This window comes from Primulina tabacum, chromosome 18 (genome assembly GCF_025594145.1).
Source record: "Primulina tabacum isolate GXHZ01 chromosome 18, ASM2559414v2, whole genome shotgun sequence".
Lineage (NCBI taxonomy): Eukaryota > Viridiplantae > Streptophyta > Magnoliopsida > Lamiales > Gesneriaceae > Primulina > Primulina tabacum.
This window is the reverse complement of record NC_134567.1, coordinates 26,898,337-26,925,956: the sequence shown is the minus strand read 5'-3', so window position 1 is coordinate 26,925,956 and position 27,620 is coordinate 26,898,337. Positions and strand designations below refer to the sequence as shown.

At 37.7% G+C, this 27,620-nt stretch overlaps 4 protein-coding genes and 1 pseudogene across 4 annotated transcripts; 1 reads left to right on the top strand and 4 right to left on the bottom strand.

Annotated features, from left to right (window-relative positions):
- The first annotated feature begins 1,175 nt into the window (after positions 1-1,175).
- Positions 1,176-3,290, top strand: LOC142532438 (transcription factor TCP20-like; annotated as a pseudogene).
- A 311-nt stretch (positions 3,291-3,601) lies between these two features.
- LOC142533236 (photosynthetic NDH subunit of lumenal location 5, chloroplastic) lies at positions 3,602-8,198 on the bottom strand. Its single transcript, XM_075639925.1, has 7 exons — positions 8,060-8,198; positions 7,769-7,960; positions 6,109-6,259; positions 5,943-6,031; positions 5,220-5,274; positions 5,041-5,126; positions 3,602-4,076 (listed from the first exon to the last, which is right to left on the bottom strand). Exons 1-7 carry the CDS (start codon positions 8,081-8,083, stop codon positions 3,924-3,926), a joined length of 750 nt encoding a protein of 249 aa, XP_075496040.1. The 5' UTR covers positions 8,084-8,198; the 3' UTR covers positions 3,602-3,923.
- Positions 8,199-13,462: 5,264 nt separating this feature from the next.
- LOC142532436 (auxin-responsive protein SAUR32-like) lies at positions 13,463-13,975 on the bottom strand. The gene has a single exon (XM_075638736.1). It carries the CDS (start codon positions 13,973-13,975, stop codon positions 13,463-13,465), a length of 513 nt encoding a protein of 170 aa, XP_075494851.1.
- A 4,147-nt stretch (positions 13,976-18,122) lies between these two features.
- LOC142533285 (glutaredoxin-C1-like) lies at positions 18,123-18,893 on the bottom strand. The gene has a single exon (XM_075639997.1). It carries the CDS (start codon positions 18,723-18,725, stop codon positions 18,333-18,335), a length of 393 nt encoding a protein of 130 aa, XP_075496112.1. The 5' UTR covers positions 18,726-18,893; the 3' UTR covers positions 18,123-18,332.
- A 5,080-nt stretch (positions 18,894-23,973) lies between these two features.
- Positions 23,974-27,066, bottom strand: LOC142532435 (uncharacterized). The gene is made up of 4 exons (XM_075638735.1): positions 26,887-27,066; positions 25,936-26,817; positions 25,018-25,869; positions 23,974-24,852 (listed from the first exon to the last, which is right to left on the bottom strand). Exons 1-4 carry the CDS (start codon positions 27,064-27,066, stop codon positions 23,974-23,976), a joined length of 2,793 nt encoding a protein of 930 aa, XP_075494850.1.
- Positions 27,067-27,620: the final 554 nt, after the last annotated feature.

The following is a 27,620-nucleotide window of genomic DNA, read 5'->3' as shown; positions in this document are numbered from 1 at the left end:
TTCATGGTGAACGAGGGAATCGAGATCACCAAGTTTGCTCCTTTCATGGTAAATTGAAACTATGATATAATTCTTTTTAAAAAAGTTGTGATTCTTGTCATATAGTTTTTTTTCGAAAAAATTGAACAGGACATCAACTTCTGGGGATCAATCTATCCTACTCACTTTGCGATTCCCCACCTCAAGAAAACCAAAGGAACCATTATTATCAATGCATCAAATACTGGATATTTCAATATGCCCAGATCAGGTTTCTACAACGTAAGAATAATATATATATATATATATATATATATATATGTATATCATGCTTAAATTTGAAATGGTTTTTAATATTTGTGTTTGGCTTGAATTTTACGTGTGGATTTGCCAGACACAGATTGTGTTAAAGTGTGACAAAAAAAAAAAAGTGCGAAAATCTAACGTCTATCGGCGTTGTGAGTCCGATTGGGCCGTGAGTTACATCCTCCTCGGATATTGATGCAACTTAAACAAAAATTTAACCAATGTAATTAAAATTAAAGAACAAGGAAAAAGAATTCTTCGAAAGCTGAAGGAACCATACAAAATGGTGGAAAATATAACTAGAAAAGTAGAACTAAAAACTATAAATTTGTAAATTGAAATTAAAATTTCATAGATTTGCTTTGATTGAGTGTTGATGATAAGTTGATGTCTCTGTTTATCTGCATTGTTTTCTTCCTTTTAAACCTTGATTTCCCGCGTTGGTTTATCGAATCAGTTCCTCCACTATCCCACCACCAGCAACATTAACAACCCCACTAACAACATGGATTGACATTTTTCTCACTTCTTTGCAACTGCTTTAACTGTCTTGTTCTCCTTTTTTTCCACTTTGGTTCCTCGAGCTGGTTCCTCGACTGCCCAACTCGACTATCCCACTACATGCAATCTGGGTCTTGGAAGTTTTTGATCAATTCTCTTCAGTCCCTTTTGTTTTTAGCTTTAATTTTCCGAGACCCATCATTGAAATCTTTAATGGATTAAATGATGAATTAATTAGTCAGCTTAATTTATAGGCTAAATTTCCTAAATGAATTTGGATATTGCAGGCAAGTAAATCAGCGGTAACAAGCTTCTACGAGTCGTTAAGAGCAGAATTGGGACCAGAAATAAACATAACAATAGTGACGCTGGGATATGTGGAATCGGAAATGACTCTCGGGAAGAAGATGAGTAAAGAAGGTGAAATGAAGCATTACCAAGAAATCAAATATGTAAGCATTAAGAGTACGATATAATTGTAGTTTTTTTTTAATCAATAAATAAAATATATTAGCCAGCCAAACAAATACATATATCGAGTTGCTTTTTTTCTATCGAGAAAATGCAAATTTTTGGGGGAAAAAATTTGGGATTTTATGTGACTGGATGCAAGAAAAATGATGTACAATTGTATTTTTATGCAGCTTGTTTTTGAAAGTTTTCCGGTGATGAGCACATAGCCATGCGCTGAGGCAATAGTGAATGGCACATGTAGGGGAGACAGATGCATTATATTTACGAGCAAAAATTTGTGTGAGACGGTCTCATGAGTCGTATTTTGTAAGATAGAATCATCCATATGCTACGTATTACTTTTTATTGTGAATATCGGTAGGGTTAACCCGTCTCACAGATAAAGATTCGTGAAACCGTCTCACAAGAGACCTACCCTAATTTACGAGACCTTTTATTGCCTTCAACTTTTTCTTCCCAGAATTAGTACAATGGCAATTTAAAAAAAAAAAATCACCTTGACAAATGGATAGCAGCCAAAAAAGCGTCACAGAAATAACAACAATGAACAATTATTATGCTTTTCTTTTATATGTACGTACTTAAATTGAAACAAATTATTATTATAAGATATTGATACTTTTTTATTGGGCAATTTTTTAGAGCGATTGGTGTTTTGATTGTTTTTTTGAAAGTAAACATTTGTAGGTACAAAGTTTATGCGACCTTGGATTTTAAAATTTAATCTCCATTCTCTTTAAATTGAGATTGTAGTTAATTGTTGAGCAACATAATTGGAAGCTCAGATTAAATTTTATATGTGAGGTGATACTCTACTTGTGAGATTTATTACACTTTGGAAATTAACTCAATCTTACACCAAACCATTCCGAGTTACTTATCATATATAGGACTGATTCTCATCTGAGTAGATTGTTTGAAAAAATTGTGTATCATCAAAAGGTTTTCCGAATTGGAAAACTATGGGAAATCACAATCATTATCATTCGATGCGTACTTAATAAACATCAAGCAATAGCCTACAAATAATACGTTATTAGCTCAAACTTAGAGCTAATAAAGAAAACTATATTTACTTATTTTTCAACATAAAACAACTCACATTTTTTTTTTTCACTACTCACCACTTGTACAATGATCTCCTCCGTCAATCAATACCCCATTTCTCGGCTCCTCTCATGGAACCCAATACCTCAAACGATCGGCAGCAGAAACCTTAAGATTTTCCTCCCAGTTCACAACAAAAAATGGGACCACACAAGCAGAAAATGACGATATAAAGAAGCAATTAGCCCCCCAGAAGGGCCCAAAGAATAAGAATTCCCGCCCTTTGCGCAGCTAGATTTTTCCAATTAACGTGAGAACTAGGCAACAAAACTGACGATGAAACAATCCAGTGGCTTTTACAGCACGCCGAGCCGTCGGTAAATGCTACAACAGGTACCGGAACTATTCCAGCTTCTTCTGTGACAGGTTCAGGGGCCTTTGTATCAGAACAGGGGATCTCTGTTTCAACTGGTTCGTGTTCAAGATTGAGTGATAGTGTGCCTGAATCGGGATTCCCGATTAATTTTGTCAATGGTTGAGGATTATCTCACGGGGAAAACAACGGTGTTTTGGTCTACTTACAGCGATATTGGATCTAGGTTGTTGCAGAATTATGAATTTTCGAGCTCGAATCCTGGAAGTGAGACATTGAAAAGATAGAATAAAGTTGGGTTGCAAGGGATTGGGTTCCCAGGTTCAGTGAGTTTAAGTTATCGTATTCCAGGACCAGAGCTTGCTCTTTCTCAGGAAGGACTAGATCGTCACACGTTCAATCAGTTTTATCGGCAGATTGACATCCAGGGGATTTAGGGGGATCAAACAACAGCAAGGAACAAGATTATAGCAAGGGAAATATTCAAGAATCAAGAAAATAGTTCCAATTCGAGGGGATTTTTAAAAAAAAAAAAATTGGATGCAAAATCTGAGGAATTTTTCCACTCAATCATGAAAATATACATATAGAAAGTTTATTGTGTATCAAGATATATCTATGAGTTATAACAAGTTGGCCACATATTCTCAGGGATTAACTAAGCCTTCATTACGTAGATTTGTTCGTACTCGATTCGCAAAATTCAGTACTACTTACCTTCGACTTCATCCATACATAAAATTACGTCCTGTCATTATGTAATCATTTTAGAAATATTCACTCGAAATTATTTTTTTAAAAAAACTATCATTCCGAAATAACATCACACAATGTATGATGTTTCACATGTGAAAAGATCAAAGATCATTCGAGCACAACAGTAGTAAGTTCGCCAGTCAATATTTGATTATGAGATTATGGTCAACAGATTCAAATTCTTGTATTATGATAGAGTTTCAGAATAAATTCACCAAATTACTCTTAACAGCGAAACAATACAAGAAAGATCATCGTAACAATAACAGCAGTTTAACATCCAAAGTTACACATTTTGCCAGGGGTTCGTCTTGAAAATTTGTGTCATGAAGTACAGTATTTGTGTCTTCCCAAACCAAAAAAGATACCGAAACGAGTGATTAGACAGCCTCGACAGGTCCTCTCTATATCAGGAACCTGACCTCAAAGGTTAAAATGGTAAAAATTGATAACTTGCTGATATGATATGTAATACTTTTTATCATTTTCAAGCCACGGGAAGTTCTCCACAATCGCTTATAATGACCCTCTTTTTAGGCCGATCACCTCTGTCGGTTTCCTGTGACTCAATCATCTTCACAATATCCATTCCCTCCAAAACTTGTCCAAACACAACATGCCTTTGATCCAGCCAAGGTGTCTGTGTTCCAACCAACATAAAAAATTTAAAAGATATGCATAAACTCGTAGTTCCAAGAAAAACAACACTTTTTCTACCAAATAATTTTAATTTCCACGTCAATCTTCTTTCTGTGACCAGGGGGTTGATGCAGGTAGGAACTTCTGGTTTTACAACACACTTAGCTCAAGAACAGTTACTTTGTTTTTCAAGAGGCAAAGCAAGACCACGGACGTAATTATGAAGAAAGAAGTTCCTAATTTTGTTTTTCATGTGTCGAACCTTTAACTCTGATACGATCCAAATTTTTAACACATGAGCACTTCTACGAGTGAGTCTTTGTTCCAGAAATTTTGAAGAAAGAGAGGCAAAGAAAAACCAGAGACCTAATTACGCAGAAAGAAGTTCCAATTTTTCTTTTCCATGGATCAATCCCCAACTCTGATACGGTCCGGATTTGTAACACATGAATAATTCTACAAGTGAGTGTTTACTCCAGATATTTGGAAGAAAGAGAGATGAGAGAAATTTAAGAACTGATAAGATATTTGGGGAGAATGATAGCAGAGAAGAGAAGAGAAGAGAAGAGGAGCCAGAGGAGAGGATAATGAACATTCATATTTCTCTTCGTCGACATGGATTGCAAAAATGATGAACTAGAATTCAAATGACTCGACATGTAACAAAAAATGATGATTGCCTTCAATGACACTGATGATGTAACCAGTAAGTGGATAATTTCACCCCTCAAGTTGAGAACACAGTTTGAGGTCAAACCGGTGTCTTGGGATGCGCATACTAATAATCTTGGATGTTCAGGCTAAGTCTATTAAAAAGGAGCGGCCAAAGTTAATTAGTGAAGTTGGGTCTAATAAAATTTGATTGCTAAGAAAAGGTTTGCACCAAAACTTTAACTGCATTTAAGGCTTTTGCACCACACTTTAATTGTATGCTCTGCACAAGGTTTTATCACGGTGCTACATACCTTGACAGTGCAAATGAAGAATTGGCTTCCATTGGTATTGGGACCAGCATTTGCCATGCTAACAATTCCAGGTCCAGTGTGAACCACTGCAAATATTATGGAATTTTTCTTGTATTTTAGCCACGGTAATGATAACTGCTCCAGACAAGAGAATAATAAAAGGAAAAGGACAAACTCACATTTGAAGTTTTCGTCTTTAAATGTGCGACCATAAATGCTTTTGCCACCAGTACCCTGAAAACATTGATACGCATATATTGATGGAATCAGTACTAATACTTTAAAATTTTCTAAAAAAACAAAAGAAAATGCTGTGCCTGGCGAAAACATCAAACTTAAGTCTACTAGTGGTCCAAGTAACGGGAAAAAAAAAGCAGATCAGAAATTGCTGGATTGTTCGCACTGTGCATTTACATTAACATTAGGGAAGAGTTTAATGTCCAGAAATTAACGTGTATTTGAAGGTGTCCATTGAGCTTTATAAAATGAATCGATATACTAGCTCAATGATGCACATGCAGCCAAAAAGCAATTAACTAACTTTGAGCAAGAAACTAGAAGCAAACAAGAAGAATTTTTTTGCCCAGACCAATAAACAACAAGATTTTCAAATTCATATCATCTGGAGTTACAGTTCTACCAAAATTGAAGTCAAAAGAGGCGCACAAGGACACTAGCATTTAAAAATATTCTTATAAAGTTTTTGCAAGAAACATGTATACATTTCCTCATATTCCTCGAGCAAATTTTAGACAGCACATCAAGTGTTTTCCGTGATTAGCATATTTGGATTTTGAATTTCTAAGCAAGGATTTGAGCGCTGATAGCCAGATCATATGCATAACAGGACCTTACCGATAAATATCAATCTTAAACTAGTATTGCAAAGAGCAGTAGCTTACATTTCCTTTGTCGAAATCACCTCCTTGAATCATGAAATCCTTGATAACACGGTGGAAAGTTGAGTCTTTGAAGCCAAATCCTTTCTCCCCTGTTTCATATAATGTTTACAAAAATTTGTAAAATGTTCATCACTAATGTAATCACAAGCAGATTAAGTACAAGCACCTGTGCACAGAGCACGGAAATTTTCAGCAGTTTGAGGAACATCATCACCATACAAACCAATCACAATTTTTCCAACAAACTTCCCCACTGGGTTCCCAATGCTTATATCAAAATACACCTTGCTGGTCACCTTTGACTGCAATGCAGTTTCCTGTGCAAAGAGTAAAATCAGCAAATCGTAAATTGAAATGCATGGAAAATTTAGTTTGGCCGAGAAGAGAAGGTGAAAGAAATTATTTTAAACTTTTAAGGTTCCATTGTTGCTCAATTAGTTTACATAGATGATTAAACAGCACATTATGTATGCATTATCAACCCCCAACGCTAATTCATTTGAAGAGAAATATTCATTCCAACTACCAAAAAGGAAGAAGGTTACTTCTACTGTCACGCCCCGAGCCCGGGCCCACGCCTGCGTGACTGCACAATGGACCCCTATAGCAACTACTTCGTATTCGTCCTCGCTTTACGAAAATGATCAACCCAAGTTTCTATAGAAGTCAATTGCAGCTCATTATAAACTCATTTTAAATATTTAATTTTTAAAATGTGGACAAGAGGCATCACAATCACCCCTCTTTCAGAACGCGACGTCCTTGTCGCAGCCTAACCACTCGATCCACCAGAGCCGAAAATCTAAAGGTGGCTCCTACAGGTTCAAGAGGTGACTCCCGTCATGTAGCACTTTGCCCCGCAAATTCAAGAGATGGCTCCCATGCACGTAGCACTTTGCCCCGCATAACACTTATTTCTCGGTGTTCCATGCCTGTGACCGGCTCTGATAACATTCTGTCACGCCCATAGCCCGAACTCGCGCCTGCATGACTGCACAATGGGCCCCTATAGCAACTACTTCGTATTTGTCATCGCTTTACGGAAATGATTAACCCAAATTTCTATAGAAGTCAATTGCAGCCCATTATAAATTTATTTTAAATCTTTAATTTTTAAGATTTGGGACAATAGGTATCATATCTACGCAGAAATAAAAAATAAATTCATTTGGTCAGCCTATGTCGATGTTCACTTCTTAAAAACAGATGGGTAAAAAATTTATTACTGATCATGCAAATAGTTTCACCGCTACAAATGAAATGACAAGTTGCTAACTTATGAACTGAGGTCAAACCAATATCTTCTCAGAATCAAGTAAAATTCTAAACTATTGTAGCAAATCACAATTAAACACCAGCAGATAACTTTTTGCATTCTGTTTTAAATTCATATTCCAAAGAGAGTTTAAATAAGAAGTTAAACTACTACTTGAGTAGAATTCATTATCAATGTATTCATTTCCTAAGTTGTTTCACAAGCAATAAGCATAAACAAATGTCAAACATGAGTAAACAGATGCATTAACTGGTACCCTTGAATGGCATACGTGCAGATACAAGTTTTTAAATAAAATGTATTTTTCCAACTTTAGTTTCTTAACATATCACTAATCCAAACACAAAATGGTTCAATCGTCAACATCAGTGGTCAAATAATTTCAAAAGGTAATTCATACTGACAAAAGTCACTTTTTTACACCAACAAAAAGCTCATCCAAAGAGACATAATCCAGGGATAAACCGATTAATCCACCAATATCTGAAGGAACAATTAAGGAGCCAACAATAATACGCTAACACATCATTGAAGACAGCAAAAGACATACCTCAGCCATAGCCCGAACCGATAACGGAGTAAATACAGCTCTCTGGACCGGGCGGTTTTGAAACGACGAAAAGAGGCTCAAAGAACCGGCGAAAGTGTGTGAAGATGAAAACGATGACAATGCAGCTGAATTCCGAAGCACTGATCTTGGCGATGAGATACTTCTCGGGGCTGAAACCGAGCTAATGGCAGACTGAAATTAAATCCAAAAAATCAAAAGCAAAAATTGAATACGAAGCAGATAATTAATAATAAAATTGGAGAAAATTAAGTTTCAGAATAGTAAACTTACCAGAGATGAGCAATAAGCCGCCATTGTTAGGGGAGGAGGGTTTGTAGACAGTGGTAGTATTTTGGGGAAAGGAGGAAACGTGATGAGTGACGGAGATGACGAGAAATAATTGATAGGATTTCATTAAAAAAAAAAATCTACTTCTGTATTACTATTTATTTATTCAAAATTTTAACTATAAAAAAATTTGTTTTGATCTTTTGAAATTTTCAATTAACAACGTACTTAGCATTAGTTTCTTTGTTCTTTACAAAATATAAATTTATTCAACAAGACGGTATTTGACCGATTTTATACAAATTATCAAAAAAAAAATTTTGTTTGACAATTTATATTTCGTTTTTAAAAAAATTGAGTATCCTCAATTTATTTTTTAAATTTATTCGAATGTCTTTAAAAAAGCAAATTATATTTTATAATATTTCAAACATGCATTCGTATAAAATTATATAAATCGATTACTATCCAATAAAAATAATTATTAAATAAATTTTATTGTTATTAATATTTTGATTACTAATTCTATGGATATTAACATCAATACTATTATAGTTGTTCTTAATTTATAATTAATAATAATTAAAATTTAGAGAAACTCTAGTACAAATTGCAAGACAAATTCTCTGATAATTCCCTACTAGCATTTCTCGATCAAAATCTACTCCAACCATTCAACTTCTTCTAGTTAATTATAATATGTGTCCACATTTCAGATTCCTAATTACTTAGAATTTTGAAAAAAGCTATAATCAATTTTATTTTTATTTTTTTTATAACTCCTAAACTATGAGGAGGGAGGCTCGAACTTGAGCCACTTACATGATGAAAGCGGGTGAGACCACTTAAGCAGTAGCCCCGTCTCATCAAATTTTCTTTTTAAGATTAAGGTAGGACACAATCTCTGACAAATAAGAGATCCATGCATCTTGCATAATAATAATTATTTTCAATTTGAGTAGTTATATGTGCAATATGATTTATGTGATTTTTATGAGTCGGATATATACTTGGTTGATTTTTCAAACATCGAGACATCATTATTATATATTGAGCATATTTTCACCTATGTTTTCAAGCATTGACACTAACATATTTTCATGTTTGGATTCCACCATTTTTCAAATTGAATTCAAGCATTCTGCTAGTTAATTATAATATGTATCCACGTTAGTATGTTACTATCAACTATAATTTTTGCTAAAACAGTCATTTTCAATCTTGTTATTGGATGGGCCAAAAAATTTAATGATCATCTCGTGTTTGGTTCAAATATGCAAGTGAGTAATTGGATTCAAGAGTCTCTCATTATTTTTAAATTGTGATAAAATATTTATTTTATAGAAGGTAATGATTGTTTTTTCGATAATTAAACGTTTTTGGATTTTGGTAACACTCTTTTCAAATTGGATCAAGGTTGGCGTGCCAAGCATAAAACCAAATCAAATTTTTGGGATTTAAACATGTGTGTTTAACTTGGAGTAAAGTCAATTGTAGCACGACGACATTTATTTGAAATGTGAATTATTTGGTTGATCTTAAGAGGTAATCCAAGGTTTTCTAATCGAGGTGACTTTATTGTTGGCTCTTCGTAAGGTTGAATAATTTAAGAGTAGCTCTCTTGTGAGATGATTTCATGAATTTTTATATGTGAGACGTGTCAACCCTACCGATATTTACAATAAAAGTATATTCTTATAATAAAAAGTAATACTTTTTCATGGATGATCCAAATAAGAGATCCGTCTCACAAAATACGACCCGTGAAACCGTCTTACACAAGTTTTTGTCGTAATTTAATTATTGCAACTGAATTTATTCCGATCATTATTGATTCATATTCGACTTCTTCGAATTATTCTAGCAGCACAAAAGGAATGAAATAAATATTGCCCCAAGGTCATGTGGACCAAAAGCTAACTTTGTTTGATTATCTGATTGTTTATATCATTGCAAATTTTGGTGCACGGCATTAAAATGATTATCACGTTGGATGTGATCTATCAACCACTATAGTTCCAAAGATAATATGCTGGAAGTTTCTCATATTCTCCGGTGTAATCTAAAAAAAATGAGATATGTTAATTATAATAATAATAATAATAATAAAATTAAGTGGAGAGGATTTGTTATGATTAGAGCTCTTTGTTATGATTAAAGCTCCAAGGCCTCGTATCAAATTTTAGATTTTGATATCAGATGAGTTATAAATTATCGATATAATTAAAATTTTCAAGAAAGAGTCTTGAAAATAATATGTATGTGTGGCTTTTTTCCTATTTCTAGTATCCAGTTTGTGTCAACGAGTGCAAATCATGTGGCACATACCAGGAAATGCTTCTCAAGACAGACATTGAATTTAATGATTTTTTTTAAAGATGATCCAATTGTTGATTTTTTTTTTATATACAGTGAATGAAAAATTAATTAGCTCACATAATGTGCTTTGGATAATTTCAATTTTAACTAAATGATATGTATATATAAAGTGAGTTTCAAATAATATTTAGCTTTTTGAATTGTCAGATGACCGTCAGATAATCTTTGATATTCTGGAAGGTCAAATAATCTTTACAAGGGCAAATGAAATTTGATTTTTTGAAATGTCAAATAATATTTTCTGAAATATTAAATAACATTTGATTTACTAAAATGTCAAATAATCTTTTCTGAAATATTAAATGACGTTTTCATTCAATATTATTTATTCTAAATGGTGATAAAATAAAGATATTTTTCAGTTCGCAAGTATCAAACAATCTCCTACAGTAAATCTCGAAGCACTGGAGGAGGGGATGAATATGTTTTAAGAAAACTCTAACATATTACAGGCCTCAATTTTGATTTCGTTTTCTTTTAACTTTATCTCTGCAACATCGATATACATTGGTTCAAATATTATATGAAGTCTAATTTATTTTATTATTAATCGTATTGTAATTTAAAATTGTAACAACAGTTCATCCATAATCAATATTTCAAAACTATCATCATTTCCCTCAATAATCATAAAACATATTCTGTTTTGAAGTATTCATCACATGATTTGTGTTTCGAATATGATTATTGGTTCGAATGAGCCAAAAGTCATTCTCTTTAAGTCTGAGGTCACTGCTTCTGCTGTTGCAATGCCAGTGAACCATGATGAAGAACCAGAGAAATTCGATGGGTTGAATTTCAAGAGGTTGCAGCAGAAGATGTTATTTTATCTCACTACCTTGAACATGCCAAGGTTTCTGACTGAGGATGCTCCCAACCTTGTTGAAGGCGGAGAATCTTATTGCTAGTGATGCATGACACCATTCAGGTTTCTTGTGTTGAAATTATGTAATGAATGCTTTGGCTGATTCACTATATAAAGTGTACAGTAAAAAGAAAAAGGCTTGAGATTTGTGGGAATCTCTGGATCAGAAATATGAAACCGAGGATGCCGTGGTCAAAAAAATTTATCATCGCCCAATTCTTGGACTATAAAATGCTTGACTCCAAAATAGTGATCAGTGAGGTCATAAACTCCAAGTGATATTGCATGATATTCATGTAGAAGGCATGTTGAGTGAAACTTTTCAAATGACAACCATCATTGAAAAACTGTCTCCGGCTTGGAATAATTTCAATAATTATCTGAAACATAAACGAAAAGATATAAATGTGGAATAACTGGATGTTAGACTTCGTATAGGAAAAAAAAGGTATCTGAGATAATGTTTTTCAATCATTCTGTGGCTAAATCCAAAATCGTCGAGCATAGACAAAGCTTGAAAGTCAAGGAATTGACTGAGTCAGATGGTATCAGTGTCAAGTTGGGACCCAAGAAAATGCATTCAAGAAAAAAATTTCAGGGAAATGCTTCAATTGTGGCAGTCCGGGTCATAGAGCTTCTGAATGCAAGAAACTAAATAAAAAATAGAGATAAATATGATTGAGGCCATGTTTCAAGAACTTTATAATATGAATCCATGTGATATTATTTTTGAAGTAAACTTGGTGGGTTCAAACCCACAGGAGTGATCTTGATACTGGTGGCACTCACCGTGTGTCTCCGATAAGGTTTTCGAATCTTGAAAAAATCGAGAATGGTGAAGAGGTATACATGGGAAGGTCAAGGAAAATTGATCTGGAAAATGAATTCTGGGAAAAAAATTGACTCTCAACAATATGTTGTCTGGTCTAGAAATTCGGAAAAATTTGATGTCTGGTTCGATTTTGAAGAAAAACAACTTTCGTATTGTTTTTTAGTGAGACAAATTGTTTTGTCAAAATGTGGAATGTTTGTTGGAAAGAGTTATGTTAGTTATGACTTGTTTAAGCTCAATGTAATAGCAATTAAGCCAAAAAAAAAATAAAGTTGAAAAATCTTTTGGCCTGGATTTTGTTCTTTTGGCCTGGATGTTGTATCAGACTCTGTGCTAAGTTGTTGTGATATCACCAATGTATTATGTGAAACAATCGTCCATAATGAAAATAGAGCACTGTAAGAGAAGACGAATATGTTTTAAAGAAATTGTAGTATAGTACAAGTCTCAGTTTGATTTCATTTTCTTTTAACTTTGTAGAATCAGTATACATTGGTGCAAACATTATATGAAGTCTAATTTATTTTATTTTTAATCGTATTGTAATTTATAATTGTAACATCAATTCATCCATAATCAATATTTCGAAATTATTCTCGTTTCCCTCAACAACAATTATATTAAACCACCCAAAGATCGTTTTTTATGTATGACCCGAGAAACAACGGAGTTGCATTCTCAAAATCTAAGTGTCTACTAGAATGTAAGTTTATTCTAGCCAACCATGTGCTACTTAGTCGACAATCGAGAACAATGCTGGATTGTATATGCATTCAAACTAAACAGAGGCTACATATTGAAGGATTCAATGCCATTATTTTTTAAGGAGTTGTACAGATGGATTTGACATATTGATGGAATAATTATTATTTTTTTTAAAAAAAAACAATCGCCTATTTGGTACATAAAGCTAAAGTGAGCTTATTTTGATCAGCTCCTATTATTATATTATATTATTATCAAGAATCATGTGTCATTTATTTTTTTTAATTGACTACATTTTGGTTTTCTTTATATAAATTACTTTGTCTCTTATGGTAAATTTCTCCATTTGAGAATATATGATAAATGTCAAGTTGGTCACGCGTACGATGGAAATTAAACACCTCAAAAAGTCTACTAATAAGGACAGATTTTATAACAAAAAAAAAAAAGATTGATTTATATATCACACATATATTATTTATAGATTACATGATAATATTATTAAAAATGTGACATCAACATACGCACAGTTGCGACCAATAGATAGAATATGTTACATGATTTCAATTATGATCATGTAAGAATAGTAACATCACGAAAGGGACAACATGCCACTAAAAATAAATTATTGATGAGGAACTAATCTTGGTGGCGTGAGGATGTGATATTGGGTGTGACTCCTCGTAACAAAGTTGCACCCATGACTTTTCTCAATCGTCCCTTCCCTATCCATCTCCACTAATACTTGGATGAAATGCTCAACTTTGCAAGGAAGAACCAAAGGCCCGTCGCTGCTGAACCCGTACTCGGATTCAGCTTCTTCGAGTAGAGTCCTGAAAAGGGGATGATTCACGTACTCAGTTCTGATCACGAACCTCTGTTTTTGGGATCCAACGTAGATAGAGAAGCATCCGTCGGGAGCCACTTTATAGGATTTTTTTTCGTTGAATTTTCCTTGATTCGGGAAGTCGAAAATCAGATTTCGTGGCCAAGATTTGCTCTTCACCGTTAGAGCAGTACCATTCGAATAGCCACCCTTTCTTGCAATGCCGCCACTGAAGGATTTGCATCTCTCCCATGTTTTGGAGATAAGCCCTCTCTTACCCTTGCCACCTCTAGGACTATCACGATATTCCATATGTTCTCGTGTATATATATCCAAGAAAAAAACAAACACGATAGAACTTAGCTATTTCTCAGTCAAGTACACGATAAAACAACTGATGAAAACTTAAGGAAAGTGATCAACCTCTGTCATAAACTAAATTGAACATAACCTTCATCCTTGGCCTCATTGTATTACTCATGATCGTGCATAGAAAATCCCAACATATATGAAACAAAAAGAAGAGAAAAGGTGAACGGTTAACAAATTTGTAGTGCAGAATAACAATTAATGCTTTGGAAAAGAAGCTGGCTCTGAAGGGTAGGGAACAGCAGGCTTCACGAGAAGTGCTTCTTTTCCCTGGCTGTTGGCCTTTGTAATGGGCTGAGCTCTCTCTCTCTGTGTGTGTGTATATATATAGTCAAAGTGTAAGGAATATACAAGGCATGCAGAGGATATAATTAATTAATATGGATTAATAATACTAATTAATATTTTAACTTGTGCTATACATCATTTAATATTCAGCAGTTGTCAAGTATTCGTTAATGGCGGACTTAGTTTACTTTATTATTATCTGAACATCGATTTTTTTATTTTTTGGATAATTCTGAACGTTAATTTTGAGTTAGAAACACGAGGAAAAGGTCAACGCTAGGTTCCATTGCCTATGCAACTTCTCATATTATCTCTACATACTTTATAATTTCATGAAAATTATTAAAGTGCGTGTTGGGGAAAAATATATATAAATTTTCTCTTTCAAATTTTTTTATGAAATTCTGAAAATTTAAAATTAAATATTAAATTCAATTTCTCAAGATTTCCTCACATATAAACTTTTATATATATATATATATATATATGTATGTATGTATGTATGTATGTATGTATATATACTGGTGCAATCAAATTATATTTTATTTTATTTAAGTTCATTGTGTTTAGTCAGTTCCTAACACAATTTTTGAATTTGAAATTAGAGGTGACATTAACGTATATATTTTTTTGGATGAATAATGTCTCGGATGTCTGATATTAGAACCTAACTGGTCATGTAGAAGAAATTATGAAATCACACATTCGTCATATGCCATATGATACAAATTTTCAACTATTGAAAAAATAAATACACAAGATTAAAATTAGATAAAAAAAATGAAATTTCTAGTAAAATTTATTATACGTGGCTTTAGATAAATTATATATTATTGTATTAATTCAACAGTAGCTAGCTTATGTATCAAGATAATTTATTTTGTTTTTGCTTTCTTGATGTGCTCGAGTTGGTAGATTATGTAAGCGCGTAATCAATGTGTATAGAAAGATATTGTATTTCTTTGAAGATTTATTCATTACACATCGAAGACCAGCGGTTGCAATCGTCCAATATATTAAACTCAAGAGTGATATATTTTATTTATATATATATATTTATGTATTTATTGGATTTGTTATCTCGAAATTATTCTAATCTAATAAGTACATGGTGGACCGACTTTCCAACTCTAAATTATTCCATTTTCTATTCAATATAAAGGTGAGAGTTGTCTGGCGAGCTTTTCTAGCCTCCAAATCCAGTTCATACTAAAGATCGATCCTACCCTGTGGGTAACAATACACCCTTCATCCAAAGGTTATTTCTTCACATGCACTCACATATTAAATTACGTGAAAAAATAAACGTGGTTTTTTTTATATAGTCATTGGATGAAAAATAGTTACGGACATTAACCATATGGTAATATGAATGAATATTGAAGGATAAATGATATCTCATGGATGAGTCCACTACTCCTGACTCATCCCTATTTCAAATGGAAGACAAGCTCATCAAGTGCCCATGTATTCTCCTATAAATATCAGGTTTGAGTATTCAGTTAGGGGATTCAAGATATTGTTTTCAGTAGCACCCTTAGCTGCTCTTCTCATATATCCTCAGTCTCTGACTTGAGCGTCGGAGGGGCTACGCCGGGACAACCTCCCGGCTCCATTCTAACGATCTTATTCGTGATTTCAGGCTCGGGGTAATTTCAAAACCTGCGGCTGGACTAGTAACACTTGCTGATTCAAGATATTGTTTTCAGCAACACCCTTAGCTACTCCCTCCATATATCCTCAGTCTCTGACTTGAGCGTCGGAGGGGCTACGCCGGGACATCCTCCCGGCCCCCTTCTAACGATCTTATTCGTGATTTCAGGTTCAGGGTAATTTCAAAACCTGTGTCTGGACTAGTGACACTTGCTAAAACAGACCCTAAAATTTTCCGTGAGTATCAATAAACGTTGCCCGAAATGGCCAATACTTTAACCAACTTGCCATACCTTTCAAAATTGTGTGCAACAGTTTTGATACTTAATTTCAGCTATAGTTGAGCCTTGTGTGCAAGATACATACGTATCACACGAATTCCAAGATAGAACCGTTGCCTACGAAACCCATGACTGATAGAAAAAGTGGAAACACATCTCTGTAAATTATGTCATACTCAGTAATAATACAAAGAGATTTCTATTAATCCAAATGGGGAAATCATCTCATTTCGAAGCAAACCTCGTCATATAAATATTTATTTATGTGAGGGTAATGAACTTAAACAATTTATGGCATTTCCTTATAAAAAAAATCCATTCACAACCTTTCATTCATATTTCAAACTTTCATATTTTCCGTATCTCTCAGATGCACTTTGGATAGAAAAAGTCGTGTGTTGTCAAGCTCTTGCTAGTTGATTTTTTTTTATATCCGAGATCAATTCAGAAACTGCAAATATTTAACCATAACTCGAATCATAAATGATGCGATCCTGGTGAAATGAGTAAGTAGGGTCGGGTGCTCCACCGGATCGAATGAATAATGTTGTTCAGGAAAATGAGCAAGGTAGATGGATCTATGAGCTATTGCATCCACTGTGACCTGCAGACAGGGAGATGAACTCGTGAATGGGCACCGGAGGGGTGTCTGGCGTGGCCACTCCGATGCTTAAGTCAGTGAATGATTCAAGCCAAGAACCAATGTAACCAAGTGATGGTTGTGATATTGGTGTGAATGAATGAATGTAAATGTAAAGAGAGAACCTGGTATTTATAGTAGGAGAAGTAATGATGACCTCATTCTCCGTGCTACCTACTAATTATAGTAGGACGGCTGAGCATACCATATATTCTGACATGTCAAATCATATACTAGTCACATCCTGCCTGTCTGATTCAGTCAACCACTTGGATCGATATCAGAGATGAGACAGTCGCCCACATCCTATTCTGCTAGTATACTCGAGTGCGGTGCTCATATCGAGGTGGCCCGGGTAGAAAGTTCCCGAGAGCTTGAACGAGAGCTCGGGCGTCCGGTGGCTCGGGGAGGAGACGTCCCGGTCATTCACTCGCCCGGCTCCTGATGAACCCTTCCTGCCGACTTGTCATGTTCTGGCCATCCATCCAGTATCCTGGGTCGTCCATGCCCCGAGCACAAAAATCGTCCATGACTCGAGCACAACCCGGACTATCCCGAGGGTATCAATAAATAATCATGAAAAAATACCATCTCTTATTAATTATTACTTCACGTGTGGATCACCTTTTTTTTAAAAAAACATAGGTAATAATTAAATGTGAAAGTAGAAAAAGAACCATGTAATACAAAATACTCTCAATTTATTGGTCTAGAACACTCGTTTCTTTTCCAAGAATCGATCCCATAGTAGATGATTGAATTAATATCATTACATTCATGCACACACGCAAGAAATATATTATAAATAAATATATATATATATATATATATAACAAAATCAGTTCCCTTCTATACTAGTTTAGGAAAAAAACATGTTTTAACACATCGACTTGCGATGCGGCCCAGTAAATGCAGCAAATTGGGTCTATTCTCAAAGAAAGCATAGCATTGAGTGGCACCGGCCCATGCCTGGCTATTATATGAATATTAATCACAGCCAGGAAAATTATATATATGTCGGTTCCAGTCTCAGCTTTCTTTCTCATTTGAGGTTCTTTATCAAGAAACATTTGTTGTTCAAATTGAGCCCAACAAATTCAAAAGTGGCCTTTATCTTATGTACGCAGTATTATATAATCTATCAGTTAAGTTGAACAATGAATTGGCTTAATTCCGAAAAAAATGAGACATAAAAACCAATAAGTTTCAGAATACGTGATACGCCTCGTTCTGTACCAAAGGAGTGCCTCATGCTGGAGTTATAAGTTCATCCATAACATGGAGGAACCGAACAACTCCTTCCTCTGTACAGGTACTGATACTAACTCCCAAATACAAGACCTAAGCAGTCATTAGAAACAACACTAACTTTTTTTTTTTAACTTGATTGAAAAAGTGACATAGACAAAATTACGTTGTAAATAACAGAAATGATTCATTAAAGCCATAGTGCTCCAGCTTCCTTAAGGAGTGGGACCAAAGTGCCATTGATATGTGAAGCCATAACTCTGTCCATTGCTCCGATGAGTTTGCCGCCGATAAAAACCACCGGCACGGCGGAGCTGCCTCCGAGCAACCGTGCGAGGGCCTTCTCAATCTCTTTGCCCTTAGGATCTTGATCGATCTCGTAAACCGTAGGGCTTACTCCCATACCACTAAACAGCCTTTTCACTGCATGGCACATACAGCACGTGCTGACGCTGAACACCACCACCGCGCTACCGGAGGCCAGCTTCAACACCGTCTCCATTGGCTCAGATGAGGCATTGCCGCCGCCGCCTCCACGAGAGGAGGATGAGTAGTATCTTTGTGATTCCGATTGGCATTGCATGATTGTTACTATATTAATTCTCCTCTTTTCAATTGCTTTTCGATAATTAACAGTGTGCAAAAGCCCAGATAAAAGCAGCTGAAAAAAGGCAAGGAGTAGTGCGTGAAAAGGCAAGTAGAAGAAGAGGTATAGGAGCAGGAAAAAGTGGAACGTGTGCGTCCGAGGATTCTTCGGATTATGGATGATGTGTGAAATGATATCCAGGAAGATGATATTTATAGCCTTGGAATACTGGGTGGGGTCGCCGTGGGGATGCTTTCAGCTTTTAAACGGTGTTTTTAACATATAATATTTTTTATATAAAAAAAAAATTGGTCACAACAATATTTCTTGAAAATGAACCAACTGTGAAAATAAGAATCAATTTACAACACCGAAACTGCAATTTAATTAATTTATTTTTTTTGTGAAAACTTAATTCAAAAGGTAAACTATATATATATATATATATAAAGATTTACCATACTATAGTAACCTCTTAAATATGGTGATGCACCATTATGGTGGTAGAATTATATGCACAGCAGCAGTACTGGCTGTCGGGTCTACTTATGATATATAATCAATGAGGCAACCTTGGTAAATAATGCATGCACGTTTAGTTATAATTGATAACTATGGCCACAGCCATTATGTTTCCCAACGCTCCTAATGTCTCGACTTATTGAGTTGATGTGTAAGCGAACGGTGAAAAAAAACTTATAAGCTGACAAACAACTCATTTATATTTATAATTTTTACGCTCTAGGATAATTTATAAAGTGGTTTAAATATTTTTTTTTAAAATCACTTAACTTGGTCATGGTTTTGGCAGACGTTTTCAGAATTTTCATTTCTTCCGTGGGAAGCCAAAGATTCATAAGCATGACGAGATAAATTAGGTCATGTGTAGTCATCAACATTAATGAGATGGATTGTATTTATAAAGAAGGGAATGCATCCATTCAATTAATGAACGATATTATATCAATAGGTAACAATAATATTTATTATTTTTATTATTATTATAAATAACATAACAATGTACGTACGGACATTAATGTATCGTAAATCCAATTGGTAATAATAATAAAATAATGTGTGACAATTTAATGTCTGATCTTAGCTTGCCGTCAATTAATGCTTGGGGCGCAGCCTAGTGCAATTGTCGTAGTCAGCAGGCAGTAAATATATATCTGTAAGTCCAATATAACACACGATAAGCTTTAACTCATTAGCACAAACCAGAAATTTTGGTTTTTAGGGGGAAAATGGGTACATAGCCTTGTCGTTTTGAATGGAATCACTCGATTATATCATACTTGAAGCAAATTGTTTAATTTCCACAACATTTTAGTGATGGAAATGCGACAAGTGATCGACCATTTTAAGTCGTTTTTTCCTCTACAATTTTCTGTTATCCGTTGATGTAATCCGGGCGAAACGGACGAGTCGGGTTAGGAACTCTGCCGGGTAAACTATCAAGATATGGAAGGAAATAGGAGTTAGACGCTGGACTTGGATTGTAACTTCTCGAGCTCCTTGAAGGATCTGTGAACAAGAAAATAACCACGTGAATGGGCGTCGGAGGGGAGTCCGGCGTGGCCACTCCGATGCTTAAGTCAGCAGGGTACTCAAGCAATAAAACCAATGTAGCCAAGTGATGGCTGTGATGATTGGTGTGTAGTAAATGAGAGTATTAAATGTGAATTAATATCTGAAAGATAGTAAATGCAAGTAAAGAACCTGATATTTATAGTAGAGGATACAATGATGACCTCGTTCTTCGTGTGAGAGCATTAATTATAATAGGGTGGCTGATTATACCCTATTGTTCTGACATGTCAAATCGCACACTTGTCACATCCATGCCACTTGATTTATTGGCCACTTGTAATAATGTCAGAGATAAATCGGCTATAAACACTGTTTATCGGCGGCATTAAATACTTCACTCATATCGAAGTGGTCAGGGTGAGGTATTCCTCGGGATTCCTTATAAGAACATAATTGTATAACTTCTCAGGGAGGTTATGTTTCGGGTGCTCTCGTGGCCTGGCCTCTGATTGACCGGCCCTTCCGTGGGTTCTTCCAGCCATCCTCTCGTTATCCCGGTTAATTTCATGACTCGGGTGCCGATCCATCCGATTACTTTATTGGTATGGTCAGAACCTTTTATTCTCCTGACCCGGGCACTAACCATGGATATTATCCATGACCCGGGAAGTCCCATGATTTATCTATGACCCGGGATATCTCGGGGCATCATCACTCCTTCCTTAATTAGTCGGGCTAGAGTCCACTCGTTGTCCCGATTAGTCTCGTGTGCCTGGTCAGAAAATTGTTTGCTTACTCGCTTATTATTATTATTATTATTATTATTTTACTTCCGGGTTCCGGGCACTTTGTAAATATCTTCCTTGTTAATGAGATCTCTTCATCGCATTTGATAATGGCTTCCCCGATATTGCCCGCATTATCTCAAACTTTGTATTAACTCTGAATTTCATCAATCATTAACCGATAATTTTCTTTTTCCAAAACAAAAACCTGCGGGACCGATACAACATTAATCTTTACTAAGATCGATAGGTGACCAAGGTACGGGTTTCTGGACTTGGTAGATAACCAGGGTACGGGTCCCTGGGCCAGGGTATAGGTCCCTGGACTTGAAAGTATAACCGGGGTACGGGTCCACCGGGCCAGGGTACGGGTCCCTGGATTTGAAAGTATAACCGGGGTATGGGTCCACCGGGCCGGGGTACGGGTCCCTGGACTTGAAAGTATAACCGGGGTGCGGGTCCACCGGGCCAGGGTACGGGTCCCTGGATTTGAAAGTATAACCGGGGTACGGGTCCACCGGGCCAGGGTACGGGTCCCTGGACTTGAAAGTATAACCGGGGTGCGGGTCCACCGGGCCAGGGTACGGGTCCCTGGACTTGAAAGTATAACCTGGGTACGGGTCCACCGGGCCAGGGTATAGGTCCCTGGACTTGAAAGTATAACCGGGGTACGGGTCCACCGGGCCAGGGTACGGGTCCCTGGGCTTTGAAATATTTGAACGCTTTCTCGAACAATCTTTTTATTTGATGTAGAAATCAGTAGATACAAGTATTTTCTACACATAATATCTCTTTAAATGAAAAGCATTCCATGGCCTCTTGAGAGTTTGTCCCAGAGAATCTTCAAGATAATAAGCTGCACCAGAACTGACTCTTTGAATTATTTTGAAGGGTCCTTCCCATTTTGCTTCCAATTTCCCTACATCGCCCACCGGTTTCACCTTTTTCATGACCAAATCCCCTATCTGAAAGTTTCGCGCCCGAACATTCTTATTATAGGATTTCATTACCCGGCTACGATAAGCTTCCATTCGAATGCTAGCTCTGTCTCGCCTTTCTTCAACCAGATCAAGTTCAATGGCCCGGGACTGATCATTGTGATTCGGGTAGGATTCTATCCGAATAGAAGATTGCCCGATCTCCACCGGCAGGACTGCTTCTGAACCATAGACAAGGCTATAGGGTGTTTCCCGAGTAGATGATCGAGGAGTAGTTCGGTAAGCCCATAAGACACTTGGCAATTCCTCCACCCAATCTTTTCCTTTCCCATGGAGCCGGACCTTCAGTGCTTGCACGAGGATCCTGTTAGTTACTTCCGTCTGGCCATTAGCCTGAGGGTAGGCTACTGAGGTGAAGGATTGAATAATCTTCATTTCATGACACCAGGAGGTGATCTTTTTTCCCTGGAATTGTCTTCCATTGTCGGAAATTAGTTTCCTAGGGATGCAATATCTGCAAACAATGCTTTTCCAAAGAAATTTCATAACTTCGTCTTTGGTAATCCTGGCTAATGGCTCAGCTTCCACCCACTTGGAGAAATAATCAATAGCCACTAGAAGAAATCTTTTTTGTGCCCGGGCCATGGGAAGAGGGCCCACTATATCTAGACCCCATTGATCAAAAGGGCATGAGGCAGAGATTGGTTGCATACTTGCAGTTGGGCGATGGTGAAAATTGGAATGGTGTTGGCAACCCTGGCATTTTTGGACTAGTCTGACGGCATCTTGATCCATCCGGGGCCACCAAAATCCTGCTAATAGGGCTTTCCGAGACAGGGCCATCCCTCCCAAGTGTTCTCCACAGCATCCTTCATGAATTTCCCGGAGGATGTACTCTACTTCACTTTCTGAGACACATTTCAATAGAGGACCAAGGTATGATCGCCTGTAAAGAGTGTTGTTCAATAGAGTGAACCTGGGTGCTTGCTTCTTTATCTTTAAAGCCTGAACTCGGTCAATCGAAAGCTTGGCATGGACTATGTATTCAATCAGGGGAGTCATCCATGAAGTTATTTGGGTAGGTGATGCCTCATCAACAGATAGTACCAATCGGGTAAAACACATGATTTCCCGGGTACTTACTTCGGACATAGAAGCGGCTAACTTGGCCAGACTATCAGCTTCCCCATTCTCTCCTTGGGGGATTTGTTCAATGCTCCAGTCGGTAAAAGTGGCAGCTCGGGTTGTTATGAGTTTCAAGTATTTGAGCATTTTTTCATCTTTGGCCTCGTAAGCACCTTTAATTTGTTGTGCCACTAACTGAGAATCGGAGTAAATAATTACTCGGGAGGCTCCAACTTCTTGGGCGGCTTGTAATCCTGACAAAACAGCTTCATATTCAGTTTCGTTATTTGTAATCCGGGAATCGATTCTCAGGGCCAATTTTATCTTTTCTCCGAATGGGGCGACTATGACCACTCCAACTCCGCATCCGGATAGATTTGAAGCGCCATCAACGAAGACTCTCCATACTTCCTCCTCTGTCGGTTGGATCATTTCTATCAAGAAGTCTGTCAGAGCCTGAGCTTTGATAGCGGCCTGGGGTTGATACTCAATGTCGTATTCCCCCAGCTCTATTGTCCATTTGACCATTCTTCCTGAAACTTCCGAATGTGTCATTATTCTTCCGAGTGGAGAATTGGTGAGGACCACTATCGGATGAGACAAAAAGTATGGCCTCAATTTTCGGGCAGTCATTACCAGGGCTAGAGCTATTTTTTCCACTTCACTATACTTCAACTCTGCTCCTCAGAGGGCATGACTAACATAATACACGGGCCTCTGATGTGTCCCTTCTTTCTTGATGAGAACAGAACTGACAGCATGTTCAGTGGCAGACAAATAAATCCACAGCTTTTCCCCCGGCTCCGGCTTTACCAGAACAGGTAACTCGGATAAGTGTTTTTTCAAGTTTTGGAAAGCCTGTTTTCACCCTTCATTCCAACCAAACTTCTGGGCCTTTCTGAGGACTTGAAAAAAAAGATAGCTCCGGTGAGCAGATCGAGAGATGAATCGGGACAAAGCAGCAATCCTCCCGGTTAATTTCTGTACATCCCGAGTAGATTGAGGGGAGGGCATGTCAATCACAGCTTTTATCTTTTCCGGGTTGACTTCAATTCCTCTGTCTGTAACCATGAAACCCAGAAACTTTCCACTCTTGACCCCGAACACACATTTGGCCGGGTTGAGCTTAATCTCATACTTTCCCAACGTGGCAAAAGTCTCTGTCAAATCATCAATAAAACAAGACATTTCTCGAGTCTTAATCAAGATATCATCCACATATACCTCGATATTCCTGTCTATCTGCTTTTGGAAGACTTGACTCATTAGGCGTTGGTATGTGGCCCCGGCATTCTTTAATCCAAATGGCATGACCACATAGCAAAAGGTGCCCCCAGAAGTGATGAAGCTGGCCTTATCTTGATCTTCTCGGGCCATGGGGATTCGGTGATAACCCTGATATGCATCCATGAAACTTAGTAACTCAAAGCAGGAAGTTGAATCCACCAACTGATCGATTCGAGAAAGTGGGTAACAATCCTTCGGGCAAGCTTTGTTCAGATCCCGGAAATCTACACACATCCTCCACTTCCCTGTGGCTTTAGGAACAAGGACCACATTAGAGAACCATGTGGGAAATTGGACTTCCCTGATGTGGCCGGCTCCCAACATTTCCTTCACCTGCTCTTCTATGATTTTGTCTTTTTCGGGCCCGAAGTGCCTTTTCTTCTGTTTTATAGGTCGGGATCCAGGGATGATGTTTAATTTGTGCTCGGCTACTTTGGGTGATATTCCCACAAGTTCCTGTTGGGACCATGCAAAAATAGAGATATTAGCTCTTAAACAGGCTAGGAGTTTTACACGGGTGGAGTCTTCCAGGTCTCGGGCCACTCGAATACTTTTTCCTGGTTTTATTTCGACCACCTCTTGCTCGTTCTCTGCAACAAAATTTACTTAATTCCCTTCTACCTCCTTTGCTCCCTGAGCCACTTTCTTTCCCCTGTCCTCCCTTCTCGCCCTTTTCTGATCTACTCGGATTATTTCACCATAGCATTTCCGGGAGGAGGGTTGGTCTCCCTTAACCTCTCCCACCTGCCCTCGTATCGGGAACTTGATCTTCTGGTGATAAGTGGAGGCTACAGCTCTCATCTCGTTCATAGCTGGCCTTCCAAGGATTACGTTATACGAAGATGGGGCATCTACTATGGTGAAAACTGTCATAACTGTCTTCCTCAAATCTCCACTTCCAATTGTTAGGGGTAGAGTGATTTCCCCTTCAGGGTATACAGCATGACCGGCAAAGCCGAACAGAGTAGTCGCAACTACTTCCAGCGGATATTCATGTAAATCCATCTGGACCAGGGCTTCCTTGAAAATAACATTAACAGAACTCCCATTATCCACAAAAACTCTCAACACGTCATAATTAGCGACCCGGGCCTGAATGACCAAAGCATCATTATGAGGTAGGCTGACTCCTCTGAGGTCTTCCGGGCCAAAACTAATAACCGGCTCACTTCGATCCCTCCCATCAACTTCTAAGCACACTCTTCTACCCCTTGCTTTCCTGGCTCGGTTGGAATCACCATCAGTAGATCCTCCCGAAATCATTTTGATCACTCCCCGGACAGGGGGAAGGTCTTTTCGTTCCACTTGTCTGCTTTTTTCTTCCCGAGAATTCCCTTCTGTTCTCCTGCTTCCACTGGGGATGTCAGCCGATCTCCTAGGAACATTCGGTCCAGGTCGTCGCGATACCCAGGGCGGCGACCTGGGCTCCTCCCGAGTAGGGCGAGATTCCGGCTCAGTATGCTTCTTAAATCCCTTCCTTAGGGATCGTCATTCATTCGTGTTGTGGGAGCACTCTTTATGTCGGGTGCAATATCCGACCTTTTCTGATCGGACCGATCGGACTGTGAGATTAGGGAGTGGGGCCACATCTGAGCTGCATTCTTGAACCTCCATACCCCGGGCATTTCTCAGGGGAACATGAGAAAGATGCCCGGAACCATTCCTCTTGTTACTTCTTTCCTTAGGCCTGACAGCCCGGTCTCCCCTTGCTCTCTTCAATGCTTCTCTATTCTGGTGCTGGGATTCTTCCATATTGATGTACTTTTCTGCCCGGGACAAAAGATCTTCGAAATCTCCGGGCAGTTTTTTGGTGAGGGAGCGGAAGAATTCCCTTTCTAGCAATCCTTGCGTGAAAGCAGTAGTTTTCGTCTCGGGCGCGCAAGCAGGCACGTCTAAGGCTACTCGATTGAGTCTTTTGATATAAGCTCTTAGAGTTTCCTCCGGGCGCTGCTTTACCTCAAATAGGCTAAAGGCGGTTCTTTTATATTTCTTGCTACTGCTGAATTGATGTAAGAACACCTTCTGAAAATCTTCGAAAGAAAGAATACTCTGAGGAGCTAAACCCTCGAACCACCTTTGAGCCGAGTCAATCAGAGTGGTTAGAAACACTTTGCATTTAATTTGGTCCCCATAACAATGCAACATAGCCATGTTTTCGAAACGAGCGAGGTGCTCTTCGGGGTCAGAACTCCCATCGTAGTCCTTGATTTTTGCCGACTTGAAATGCCCGGGTAATGGTTCCCGAGCAATGATGTCAGAGAATGGGCAACCTTTTGCAACTGGAGCGCTGCCTTTAGAACCAACATGCCCCTCTAACACTTTCACTTTTTTCCTCAATTCTTCCAATTCTTCCGCAACAGTGGGAGACTTAGAACCCGCACTTGATTCCCCCTCATCTTCCCTTCTCTCTTCCCTTTGCGGCTATTCACGTTGTTGCTCGGGATGACTGGCATGGTGAGAAGTGGCCTTCTTTGTCGTGGCCATCTTAACAGCATCAGTTATAATCTTCTGTAACTCCTCGGGGGTTAAATGAATGGTAGGCTGAGGACCATTAGGGGGAGGACCACCAGCACCAGAGATACGAGTGTTGTTTTCTCCCTGAACATGAGTGTTGTTTTCTCCCTGAACTCGAAAAGTGTCTTGATTTGCTGTTCTTCTGGTAGGAGCCATATCAACGTCTTAGAACTCAGAATTTCCCACAGACGGCGCCAATGATGCAACCCGGGCGAAACGGACGAGTCGGGTTAGGAACTCTGCCGGGTAAACTATCAAGATATGGAAGGAAATAGGAGTTAGACGCTGGACTTGGATTGTAATTTCTCGAGCTCCTTGAAGGATCTGTGAACAAGAAAATAACCACGTGAATGGGCGCACGAGGGGAGTCCGGCGTGGCCACTCCGATGCTTAAGTCAGCAGGGTACTCAAGCAATAAAACCAATGTAGCCAAGTGATGGCTGTGATGATTGATGTGTAGTAAATGAGAGTATTAAATGTGAATTAATATCTGAAAGATAGTAAATGCAAGTAAAGAACTTGATATTTATAGTAGAGGATACAATGATGACCTCGTTCTTCGTGTGAGAGCATTAATTATAATAGGGTGGCTGATTATACCCTATTGTTCTGACATGTCAAATCGCACACTTGTCACATCCAGGCCACTTGATTTATTGGCCACTTGTAATAATGTCAGAGATAAATCGGCTATAAACACTGTTTATCGG

What these genes read in the sequence shown, in the direction of transcription:
- LOC142533285 (XM_075639997.1), bottom strand. Translation starts at nt 18,725, where the DNA reads ATGCAATGCCAATCGGAATCACAAAGATACTACTCATCCTCCTCTCGT.
- LOC142532435 (XM_075638735.1), bottom strand. Translation starts at nt 27,066, where the DNA reads ATGGCTCCTACCAGAAGAACAGCAAATCAAGACACTTTTCGAGTTCAG. An exon ending in AGAAGATTATAACTGATGCT is followed by an intron (nt 26,818 to 26,886) that starts GTTAAGATGGCC and finishes CAACGTGAATAG; the next exon opens with CCGCAAAGGGAAGAGAGAAG. An exon ending in TGGCTCAGGGAGCAAAGGAG is followed by an intron (nt 24,853 to 25,017) that starts GTAGAAGGGAAT and finishes TGGTCCCAACAG; the next exon opens with GAACTTGTGGGAATATCACC.
- LOC142532436 (XM_075638736.1), bottom strand. Translation starts at nt 13,975, where the DNA reads ATGGAATATCGTGATAGTCCTAGAGGTGGCAAGGGTAAGAGAGGGCTT.
- LOC142533236 (XM_075639925.1), bottom strand. Translation starts at nt 8,083, where the DNA reads ATGGCGGCTTATTGCTCATCTCTG. An exon ending in TAAAGACGAAAACTTCAAAT is followed by an intron (nt 5,127 to 5,219) that starts GTGAGTTTGTCC and finishes TAATATTTGCAG; the next exon opens with TGGTTCACACTGGACCTGGA. An exon ending in TCTTCATTTGCACTGTCAAG is followed by an intron (nt 4,077 to 5,040) that starts GTATGTAGCACC and finishes GTTGGAACACAG; the next exon opens with ACACCTTGGCTGGATCAAAG.